Source organism: Caloenas nicobarica, chromosome 8 (genome assembly GCF_036013445.1).
Source record: "Caloenas nicobarica isolate bCalNic1 chromosome 8, bCalNic1.hap1, whole genome shotgun sequence".
NCBI lineage: Eukaryota > Metazoa > Chordata > Aves > Columbiformes > Columbidae > Caloenas > Caloenas nicobarica.
In genome coordinates, this window is record NC_088252.1 from 29,589,593 (window position 1) to 29,601,640 (window position 12,048).

Here is a 12,048-nt window from a genome sequence, read left to right on the forward strand (position 1 = left end):
CCAAGGGAGGTTCCTGTGGTGGAACCACAGCTCGTGTCCCCACGGGGCCTCCCCTCCCGCTGCCTACTCAGGGTCTGGAGACAAAACACAGAGTGGGCCTGGGTCCTGTTTTTCCTCACTCAGCAGACCCCGAGGGGTAGCAGCGTTCAGAAAATATAGCGCGAATTCGCGTCAGCAGTGATAGGTTAACCTGAAACGTTCGACTTCACCGGTGGGCAGCCTGGAGGCAGTATTCTGATGCTGTGCAAGAACCTCTGAAGCGTGGCTTGTAGCATATTACAGTGAATGTTTTATCACAAGGTAAAGCAAATCTGAATGATACACTGCCGACAACATCGCTGGCAAGGGCAGTACGCTACTGGCAATGGTATTTGTCAAGTGAAAACCAGAATGTGACATGCCATTTATTTCAAAGAAATTGGGCTGATTACCACGATTGTTCAGTTTTGGAATCTAGCAGTTAAATGTTGTCTTTGAAAACAGGCAGGTTAGTTTCTGTTTATGGGAGAAAAAGAATTTCCCATGGGTGTCGGTGCGTACTCAGTACAGTTTGTAACTAGGAGGGCGGTCTTTGAAGGCAGCCAGGAACTCGAGGTATATCTCGGGCTGTCCTCACAGCCAAGTCTGCCCAGTACAAATATATACCTGAAAAAAAGAAAGGAACCGTGAGAACAGAATTGCACACACATCCACAGCAACAAAAGAACTCACAGATGAGAAAAGTTTGTGTTTAGAATCTCAGAGTATCTGCTTCTTGCCATACCATTTCTTCATACAGAAATACATATAATTATTATACTTGAGAGCAGTCTTTAATGCTGTTTCTGCTTGTTTTGTTTATCCCTGTCTTGCCCTGCTATGGCAGGGAGGAGAATACGCATGTGCGTATACACACGCCAAACTCCTTGCTGCTGTGCGGTAAGGTGTGTTTGGATGTGAAGAAGCACTGTTTGCAAAAGGATCTGCACGTTTCAACTAAGTGTGGAGTGAGGGGAGGAGGAAAAGAGGGTCTCAATGAAATGAGATATAATTCCTGCACAACTTACAGATTTTTTTTTTTTTTTGCTTTTATGCTTGAGTAATTGACACTTACCTTTCTGGTGCACACAACTTATTAGAGAACTGAAACAGTTTTGGGCATTTCAATGGACAGAATGATCAGGCTAGAGTTTAGAATTAAAAAATTAGCTCAGATCCATGTAGCACTAATGCACAGCATTACTGCTCACTGTTTGTGTTGTCATTTTAAAAAAGGCCGTTTGAATTCCTTTGCCACCTGATGCATAAGACAGTGTTTTGGGAGCTACATCTTGGAGAAGCGGCTGGTTTAGGTTAAACTCAGCAGAGAAGTTACTCATCCAGGGTAAACATGCCTTTTCGGTAATGGGCTCGTCATCAACTCATGGATATTGACAGCAACGGGAAAGCAGTTCTTGCAACACTTAGCAAGATAGTTGAGAAACTGGATGCCAGGCTTGCTTCATACTGAGCGTAAAATGGATACTTCCTACTCTAGCAGTACAGCGTGCCAGAAAAAAACACCTTGATTTTATATTTGCAGAGCTCAGTTTAAATACAAAATAAGTCATGATGCAGACTGCTGTATGCAGGACGGAAACTGTTTCAGGTGTCATTTTCCAAGTAAGTTCCTTCTAATTGGAACAGATTGCCATGGGAAGTAGCAGCAAATCTGATTATAAATTAAGCTGCTCACAAGTAATTTTGGCCTTTGCTTTTAGAAAAACATGTTTCAGCTTAAAAAATGATCTCTGAGTTTTGTAATAAAAAAACCCCAGTCCTGAGGATGTTATGTGCCTGCTTTTAGTTCAGCTGTTTCCTCTGAGCTGTAAGGTGCAGTGTTGATGATGTGGGTTCTGTCCATGCCTCTGAGCCTGCAAAGGGAAGTTTGCCACTAATTTTGATTAGAACGAGGCCTGGAAAAAGTGTCTATAGTGATTAGGGAGTAAACCAGGAAATGTGGGAGGAACCTCACAGTAAAGTCTGAGGACTTCAGCACAAAACCTCCTTAGAAAAAGAAGGCGAGAGGGAAACAGGGGAGCGTCACAGCAGAGAATGGGTAGAAAAATGGTGTAATTGCATGAATACCACCATGCCCATTTCCTTGAGTGATCTCATTCAAAGAAATAGGAAGGAATTAATTACAACATGCAACCCAAACAGCTTTTATGAGATCATGAGAGAAGCCTCATGTGTACAGAGGCTAAAACAGCTCATGAGGAAACAGAAGGAAAATATGCCATGACATCACTGCTGCTAAAACAGCCTTCTTGCTTTCCATAGGGTCCCAATTTTTTGTTCTCTGACTACAACTTTCCTATTGAGTAAACCCTAAGCTCAGTTTTGAGTTACTTTTCTGATGACTCACAGGGCCTTGGGTCGTGCTGTGAGCGTTCAAACAGCTCTGGGTTGCTGCGATGGTTGTTTGGTTGCTTGGGGAACGATGACACATGAAAACGGGGAAAGTGTTTGGCTTTGGCTCTGCACACTGCAAAACAGCAGCCATTTCAAAACCAGCCAGACCTTTTGTCCTGTACAAGAAGTCACATGTACGTAGGTGGGATCTGTAGCTACGCGTACCCAGCTGTGAGCACAGGGCAAACCAGCTGGAGAAAGAGCAGGACTTAGTGCATGGAACAGTTCGGCTGCGTAACGCTGCAGAAAAGAGGAATTAATTATAGGGTGTAACAATAAGTCTGCCTGGCAGTTTCTGACTGGTGTAATTTGGGCTTCTGTACTCCCTGCAGAGTGGCTGAGAGTCAGCCTGGGGTTTTTGTGAGGCTGCCCCAAGTTAGCAAGTGTCGGTTCAGCCTTGGGGTTCACACCTGCTGAGCTCTGGTGTTAATTGTCTGTGGTGTAAGGCGACGTGTGACCTTCTGCACAGAGGCTGGACGTATTTGTCATGGAGCAGCCCCCTTCCCCATGTGAGGCAGAAAAACGTGTGAGCTGCAGTGAGGCTGAGCAGCCTGCCCGTGTCAGAACATCTGCATCGGAACCCCTGTTCCCAGGAGGAGCGTGTTCCTAATCAGGCTCTAGGAAATGAGATTTCTGAAGTTCCTTCCTGAGTCTGACTTCTAGACATATTTCATTTGGCAGATCACAAAGGAGGATCTTCTAGAAGGGAAACTGCTACTTAAAGACATATGCTTAGAAAGAACAATGAGTTTAGACAGGGCTGTTAATCTATTATTCTGCTGACTGTAAGCACTTCTCTGTCTCTGGAATCACATCCCAGTCACCTGCTTCCTCTGAATATGAAATGACTGAATCAAACTGAGGAGGTCAAAACACTTTTGATATTTAAAACCTCGTAATCTTTTGTTAGCTTAGGAGAGCAAAACTTCTAAAGTTCTTGAGAGATGGCTTTAGAGACGTGTGGAAGCTGTCTGAGTTGTTTGCTGATACCTCTTGCACTTTGGAGTATAGTTGTTAACATCCTATTGTACTTCCCTAATGGGAAAGCCAGTTACCAGCTGCCCAACTACGTGTGGCATTTTGAGGGGATCTGTTTCTCAGGTGTGATGGTAAGTATTGATTCTAAGGTTTTTTAATGAATCGCTTTCTACTGCAAATAATACTGGGTTACTGTGCAGCAACACAATTGTGCTTTTAAAGAGAATATGGATTACTTTGGAAAAAACACTGCAGGCTGAAATACTCGATTAAACTGAAAAAATGTGAATATACTGAATGACATCTATGTATGCTGTTTAATTGCATGTAAATGATTTTGCAGGGTTGTTGTTTTTTTTTTCTGCTGGCTTTTTGTTTATGTGTAATTTACGCTTGCGTTATGGCTTCTCATAACTGTTCAGGTATTTTTAAGAGCTGTGTGCAGTCCGGTGTTTAGAGGGCTGGATACAGTTCACAGTGCATCGAGTGCCGCTGTCGTTAGGTGAGATACAGGAGCCGGTCTCACTGCGATTGGCATAGGAGGATTTTCTCCAGTACGTTTGTAATATGCTCATCTGCAGTGATAAACTAACTCGGCGCTGCCCGCTGCTCGTGCTGTTTGCTGTGTTCATAAAAAGCTGCATCCTCAGGGCAGCGAGCAGTTACGTGAGCAAAGTGTATGCACACAGGATTTTAAAAGGTCTCCTCTGCATGAGTAAGGTTTTTTATGAAGGCGCTGAACTGGGAGAGTAATTAAAGCATGAGACATTCTTTTGAAATAGTGTATTCTTCCTAAAGCAGAAGAAAAACCTGATCTTTTATGGTGGAGGAAAAACTACTGGGCAGAGAATTTGAACAGGAAAGCATAATTGAAAAATTGAGAAAAAGTTAACTACAACAATGACATTCATATTTTGAAGCATTTTTAGTCTTAAGATCATTACCAATGTATTAAAAACATCTGTATTATTCTGTTTCAAACAGGGCAGCAGCATGTGAGAGGATAGTGCTGTGATTCAGAAATATTTCCTTTTCACTTTTCCCCTTTCAAACCAATGCCGCTATGAGTGGCAACTTCTGGTTCTGGAGTCCGAGTCCTATTTATTGAAATGATTCTAGTCTCAGGTTTAACCCAATAGTCTGAGAAGAACAGTATAGATACTTGACAGAGAAAGCGAATGAAAGTCCGGGTGTATTTAATGAAAAGCTTGTACTACTGATTTTTTGTAGGGTAACTGTGTTGGTAAGGAAGGTGATTCCCTGGTCCTTGTTGAGCTGGTGTGGGGTATCGGTAACAGGTCCCCCCTTTCACTGGCACGGATTCTTTGACTTGTGAGCTGGGTTTGTTCTTCCCGCGTCACTGGTGCAGCTGTGTCCGTGCCGGTCAGTCTGCTGTGACAGCAGACACTGTGCTCTTGTCTTCCGAGTGCAAGAGACAAGCACAGTGACGGCCTCATCAAAACAGTCCAGTTCCGTGCAGTAATTGCGCTTTCCTGCTGAGCAGCTTTAAAATCTCGACTGAGCATACAGATTGCATCCCTGCCTTCCATTGCGAAGGAGCCTTGGCTTAATGTCTGCAGTCATTTCACTGACCTTGTGATGTCCCCTCACAGATCCTTCTGTTGGCAGTAATTCTAATAACACTGGAGTGTAGCGTGTTCTATCGGTGCTGTGAGAGCGAGAGCTGTAACAAACCCTACAGGGTGAGTCTGGTCTGGTTTTGTGCATCTCTGTAGCGTTTGTTCCGAGTGCCTTCCTGTGTTTGCAGCGCATCCTCCTGCCCTCCCGCTGCCCCGAGTCCGCTTCCCTCTGCACACGGGATCCTGATTCCCCTGAGAGGTCACACAAAGTGTAGCTCCTTCCTTCTGATGAAAGAAAAAATAAGCAAACAAACAAACAATCCTTGTGAAATAACATAAGGATGTAGAAAGCTTGAGAGTTTCAATGAAATGCCCCAGCTAAATAGCTTCATTCCTTTGCTTTTATTATTTGGAAGTTATGTTTTCCAGAACTACTCAATATATGCTAACCAGGATGCAAACATATTTAATGCATTGTTGTCTTCTAGTTTTACAAAAAATCCCCAAACAATACTTAGCTGAGAGTTGTGAAACTGTCTTAAACTCTTTGTCTTTATTTTGTATGTGTATGCTTACTATTCTTCAACTGGTATTTTTCTTTCTGAGTATTGAAGACTGGGACAATCAAATGTGAAATTCAGCCCCAAGGAAGCAGCTGGTCAGGCTGGGTGATGGTGTTTGCTGTGGGCACTGTCCTCACTCAGTGGTGTTTTTCTCTCTTCAGAGTTTTATTTCAATTGTGCTAGCGCTGCTTGGAGTTGCTTTCTCTGGATACAGTTGCATCATTTTTACCTGGGGGCTGATCCAAGGCCCCTTCTGCAATTCATCAGATGGATGGGATTATATCTTCAAAGACACTGCTGGAGGGTAAGAGGCATCATTGTAACTTCTGCAAGCAACTGTTCGTCAAAACAATGGTCAGACATTATGTTTTACACAGAATGGCACAATCTCTTAAACACAAGATCTAGATTGGTGAGTGAAGTTTTTCACCTTCTTGAATGAGCACCAGAATCTTCAAATAAGGTATTTGCCTCCTTGTAAGGAAACATTAAATATAAGAATCTTGGTACTGATCAGACCTGGAGGTCCCTCTAGCTAAGTGTCCTTTTTCTGGTGGTCACAATCACATGTGTAGTAAAGAATATAAGATTAGAGTGAGTGTGGATAGATACTTTCTCAAAATATTCTCTCAAATTCCTTCAAGGTTTCAAGGTTTTGATTCAAAGATTATAGATGAGGTTTTTATATTTAATAACTCATTAGGTTTCTCTTTAACTCCTAAAGCTCAAGGAAGCCTGTGGTTTGATCCCTGGTAATTTTTGCATACAGTCACTGGATCTCATCAAACACCAAAGCGAGGTGCACAAAGTGTTGTCTGGCACAAAAGGTTTGATTAGATCCGTAACCTGAGGCTGCTTCCATGAGATTTTACATTCTCCCCTTAAAAGATCAAGATCTTATAAGACTTGAATATGTCAGGTCACATAATGCCCAGCTCTTCCAGCTGCATTTTAATGCAGACTATTATATTTGTCAGAGGATCACAAACAAGCTCCTTCAGCACCCAACAGGAATGGTTCCTAAACTGTTGGCTTCTCTGACCAAAGTCAGCTTTATTTAAAACACAGAAGTGCATCCTGCAATCTCTGCTGCGTATCACCAGCATTACCATGGAAATACAAAGTCGAGAGGTTTAGTTCAGTGTAAAGGACCAGGTGCTGAGTAATGCACTCCAGAAGAAAAGCAACTGGTACTGAGCAAGTTTGTCTCACAAAGGTTCTTGCAATTAACCCCCAGGCCACGGCATGTCTCACAGTTCGAAGGGCCCATCAAGTGTGCATGGTTTGATCTTCAGGGATGGAAATCGCGGCTCTACAACAGCTGGGAATGGCGCGCAGTGGCGCTTACCTGAGCTCTGCCGTTCAGGCTGCATGCCCTGGTTGGAATGACGGCATTGGGGTGTTTCTGCTCTGTGCATGGACTTAGCCTAAAGCTGAATTTAAATCAGTGAAAGGAAGATTCCCATTCGGAACTTGGCTTCTGCCATTTGAAAACGTGGCAGAATCATTGTAATACTTGGGTGTCTAACAGAGACGCAAATGAAGCAGATGTATTTGAGGAAAATAAGTCTTCACTCAGCTGGGTTTGACAAACCTGTGCAGGAGTTCTGCTGGCGTGGTGAAAGACCGGAGTCTGGCTCCTAAACTTGAAGCACAGACAGCCCAATATGTTTTTTTCTATATATTATGGGTAAAATAATGTGTATATAAACTGAATTGCACCCACCACATTTACTTTGCGTTACTGTTTCTCTAATAGGTACCTCACAGATTACTCTGCTTGGTCTCGGTGCACGGAACCTGCTAACATAGTGGCGTGGAACATCATTTTAGTCTCGGTTCTGATAGCTCTTAGTGGACTGCAGCTGATCATCTGTTTTCTCAAGGTGGCTGCTGAGTTGAAACGGACACTCTGTGGGACCTATTCTGTTTTTGTCCAGGTAACAAACTATCCAAGGTAATTTCTTCACCATCTGCAAGGCCGTTAAGCTTCAGCAATTTCTCTCAGTTGAGGGTTTACCTTTTTGGTTGAACAAATTTCATATTGACTTGAGTTGAAAAAAAAAAGGCAATTACTTCCTTTTTTTATTTGCAGGCCAGGATTCTCTGAAAATGGCAAGGAAATCTTCCCTGCTCCTCTCTGTCCCCCAGGAAAAGAGAGAAATGGCCTCTCCAGCATTCACGATGGTAGATTTGAGTGCTGCAAAGACAACCATTGTCTTAAACCTTTGTCTCTCAAGCCTTTCTATTTTGGATAAAGTTATTTGAACTATTTGACATCTGCATTTTTCTAGTTGTTTTCTCACCTGTCTGGTTGTCCCTGGCAGTGACTCTTCATTTTTTTTACCTTCCAGCTTGTTCTCACAATAGGGAGGTTTGAATATCATGGAACTGCTTTTATATTGAAATCATATTTGTTTGAATAAATTGCTGTAAAACTGCTATAGAACTGCTTTTATATTCCCCTCTCTTTGTTTAGAATATAGGAACACTTGTTGTTCTGAATGGGCCTGATTCATAGCCCAGTATGTCAGAAGGTGTCACTCCCTTGAGAATTCGTGCACTGGATTTCTAGATGAATTTTAGTTACACACCGACCGCGATGGTCACGAAAGGCAGCAGTCTGTCCTTCTCGTTCGGGCTTGGAAGCTCTTAACTGCATGAAGCAGTTACTGGAAAAAGTCTGTCAAGTCTTCCTGCAGTGAGACTTTTAGAAAGGCACCTGGGTCTGATTGAAAGGTTAGATACACAGCTCTGAAATCAGCCGTCCTAATTAGTACGCATTAATAGCTGCACTGGGTTTCTTTTTATTTTATAGTCAGAGGCACACTTTAGGGATTTTTTGATCAAATATTATGTGACTTGAGGGAACATATGAGGGAACCTTGTGAGCACCTAGTGCTCTTATTAATTAACTCTTCTAAATGCCCTGACCTTGCTGCAATGGAAAACTAGCATTCTTGACAATAATAATCAAACAAAAAAGAATAATCTGTTTAAAATCAGCAGCTAAAAAGTATTTTTAATTCCTCAAAAGTTATTATTTAATTCCCAGAGGAAGTTCAGGGCTCCACAATAAAGTGGACTTACGGCTCATTTGCAGATGCATGGGCAAGATCTGGCTGTGTTCAGCACCGTGGTTTGGAGAGAATGAACACCAGAGGAAAGTTAAACGTGTACTTCAGCCTTGCAGTAATGCACGTGTGCCTGTTACATCAGAACTAGTGAGATCCAGCTACATCAGCATCTAGTATTAAACACTGTTAGAATATACCGCAAACGATACAGTAAGTGGCAGCAGTGTGTAAGATATTTACAAAACGTAGAGTATATCAGTCACTTAATTCTGTTTCAAGACAATATTGAGATTTTTTGCTTTATATTAGTTTATCAGATTCTTTTGAAAAGCTGATTTCTTCCTGCAGGATTTGAAGAATGCATCTAAAGTTTTAATTGCTTAGTTTCTATAATAACTTCCAGATAGGGCATATGTATCCTGTACAAGATGATCTTTCCACTGAACCACTGACCTTCATCCATGGCAAAGGAAAAAAAAAAATCCCTATTTTGAGCATGTGACACCAGCCTGGGAAACTCCAGAATTTCCTCATCGAGTCGGTCAGATTTTGAAAACTTGCCTTTGGCCACAGTCGTTTAGACAGAAGCAGAATCCTCCATTTAATGCAGATGTGTAGAAGCTTCCAAAAGGTAAAATTATGAACCTCAATATTCCGACAGTGCCTGAAATTTTTTATATGAATGGTGAATAAAATGGGTAATTTATCTGTATACCACAATACTGGTAAATAAGGTTTAGATTTGTACGTCATTAAAGGAAACCTGTCATACTTTAGTTATGTTCTGAATCTTAGTCTTCATTCCAAAATAATAATAATTTTTCTGACCATTAAGAAGATAGCTTCAAAAAATATTGTGGTTATTACAGATATTTTTAAGTTGCCTTACAACTGAAAATGTCGTTCAGAATTAATGTGACTGTGTCAGTGCTCGGAGTGCAGAAGAGGGTTTTTTAAGAATTTTCGAGTGACTGTATGCTTGAAAATCAAAAAGGCAATTGCAAACTTTAGGTGCTTTTTAATGTCTCGTGTTTAAGGTCCAATTTTGTTCTTATTTTTTGAATGAAACTAGCAGTTACAAAATGTTTACACAACCGGAATAAAGCAAAAGTATAGCTTTCTGCACTGGGTAGTACGTTTAGATAACGGTAACAGTTAAGATTATCTTGAGCTTTACACGTCTATTGTGCTTTTAATCGTTGAAGAATGTGGCTTATCCTGTCTGGTGGTGGGCTGGGAGGAAGATAACACAGACAGTTCCATTTGGTCAGTACTGAAACTGCTTGGAGGTGAGATGCAAACATCCTCCCCCTCCATCCATCCTTTTCATCTCCAGCTGCATGCGCTCGTGTAAAATTACATTTCCAGGGGGCCTGTGGTGGGTCAGCAGAGCTTCTCCACACACACACATCAGTGTGTGAGCTCTGCTGTGACCCCATGTCCTCACACCCCACATCCCCTGTGTCACACCAGGGGCAGAGCACCGGGCGCTGGGGAACAGCAGCATCTGCCCCGAGCTGGGGAACAGGGGAGCAGCAGCGTCTGCCCTGAGCTGGGGAACAGGGGAGCAGCAGCGTCTGCCCCGAGCTGGGGTTCCGGGGAGCAGCAGCGTCTGCCCCGAGCTGGGGAACAGGGGAGCAGCAGCATCTGCCCCGAGCTGGGGTTCCGGGGAGCAGCAGCGTCTGCCCCGAGCTGGGGTCAGGGGAGCAGCAGCATCTGCCCCGAGCTGGGGTTCCGGGGAGCAGCAGCGTCTGCCCCGAGCTGGGGTCAGGGGAGCAGCAGCGTCTGCCCCGAGCTGGGGAACAGGGGAGCAGCAGCGTCTGCCCCGAGCTGGGGAACAGGGGAGCAGCAGCGTCTGCCCCGAGCTGGGGTTCCGGGGAGCAGCAGCGTCTGCCCCGAGCTGGGGAACAGGGGAGCAGCAGCGTCTGCCCCGAGCTGGGGTCAGGGGAGCAGCAGCGTCTGCCCCGAGCTGGGGTTCCGGGGAGCAGCAGCGTCTGCCCCGAGCTGGGGTTCCGGGGAGCAGCAGCGTCTGCCCCGAGCTGGGGAACAGGGAACAGCAGCATCTGCCCCGAGCTGGGGTCAGGGGAGCAGCAGCGTCTGCCCCGAGCTGGGGTTCCGGGGAGCAGCAGCGTCTGCCCCGAGCTGGGGTCAGGGGAGCAGCAGCGTCTGCCCCGAGCTGGGGAACAGGGAACAGCAGCGTCTGCCCCGAGCTGGGGTTCCGGGGAGCAGCAGCGTCTGCCCCGAGCTGGGGAACAGGGGAGCAGCAGCGTCTGCCCCGAGCTGGGGTCAGGGGAGCAGCAGCGTCTGCCCCGAGCTGGGGTCAGGGGAGCAGCAGCGTCTGCCCCGAGCTGGGGTCAGGGGAGCAGCAGCGTCTGCCCCGAGCTGGGGAACAGGGGAGCAGCAGCGTCTGCCCCGAGCTGGGGTCAGGGGAGCAGCAGCGTCTGCCCCGAGCTGGGGTTCCGGGGAGCAGCAGCATCTGCCCCGAGCTGGGGAACAGGGGAGCAGCAGCGTCTGCCCCGAGCTGGGGAACAGGGGAGCAGCAGCGTCTGCCCCGAGCTGGGGAACAGGGAACAGCAGCGTCTGCCCCGAGCTGGGTAACAGGGGAGCAGCAGCGTCTGCCCCGAGCTGGGGTCAGGGGAGCAGCAGCGTCTGCCCCGAGCTGGGGAACAGGGGAGCAGCAGCGTCTGCCCCGAGCTGGGGTCAGGGGAGCAGCAGCGTCTGCCCCGAGCTGGGGTTCCGGGGAGCAGCAGCGTCTGCCCCGAGCTGGGGAACAGGGGAGCAGCAGCGTCTGCCCCGAGCTGGGGAACAGGGGAGCAGCAGCGTCTGCCCCGAGCTGGGGAACAGGGAACAGCAGCGTCTGCCCCGAGCTGGGGAACAGGGGAGCAGCAGCGTCTGCTCCGAGCTGGGGAACAGGGAACAGCAGCGTCTGCCCCGAGCTGGGGAACAGGGGAGCAGCAGCGTCTGCTCCGAGCTGGGGTTCCGGGGAGCAGCAGCGTCTGCCCCGAGCTGGGGTCAGGGGAGCAGCAGCGTCTGCCCCGCCGGGCCCTGCACTCGGGTACGTCCGCGCAGCAGCAGATCCCCCAGAGCAAACAGGTGTCACTTAGAGCCTGTCACAGGGCACTGAAAACTTGTGCTCTTGTGCTACACTTCTCAGAAATTCTTTTCTCTGTAGTATGCAAGCCATAGAGTGATAAAGATAATGAATAATGTAATTAAGCTTAAGTCTGTAAATCCATTTAAATATACAGTACTTTCATTGCAGGTACAGAATTTACAATCCGCTAATGGTCTAAATGGTAATTTGCATGATACAAGCTTGGCAGAAATTGAAAAATTTTATTTGAAGATTATCTGAACTGATGAGGTTACCAGAATCTTTTGTTTACTCCTGACACACAGAGACATTGTGCAACATTT

At 45.8% G+C, this 12,048-nt stretch overlaps 1 protein-coding gene across 2 annotated transcripts; it reads left to right on the forward strand.

Moving 5' to 3' along the window:
- The first annotated feature begins 3,135 nt into the window (after nt 1-3,135).
- TM4SF18 (transmembrane 4 L six family member 18) lies at nt 3,136-9,795 on the forward strand. 2 transcript variants are annotated; one of them, XM_065640160.1, is made up of 5 exons: nt 3,136-3,542; nt 5,025-5,114; nt 5,716-5,858; nt 7,314-7,494; nt 7,650-9,792. In XM_065640160.1, the coding sequence occupies exons 1-5, from the start codon at nt 3,378-3,380 to the stop codon at nt 7,662-7,664; spliced, it is 594 nt and encodes a 197-aa protein (XP_065496232.1). In that variant the 5' UTR covers nt 3,136-3,377; the 3' UTR covers nt 7,665-9,792. The 2 variants fall into 2 exon arrangements, with proteins under 2 accessions (XP_065496232.1, XP_065496233.1); XM_065640161.1 differs by lacking the exon at nt 5,025-5,114 and having other exon boundaries at nt 7,650-9,795.
- The last annotated feature ends 2,253 nt before the right edge of the window (nt 9,796-12,048 follow it).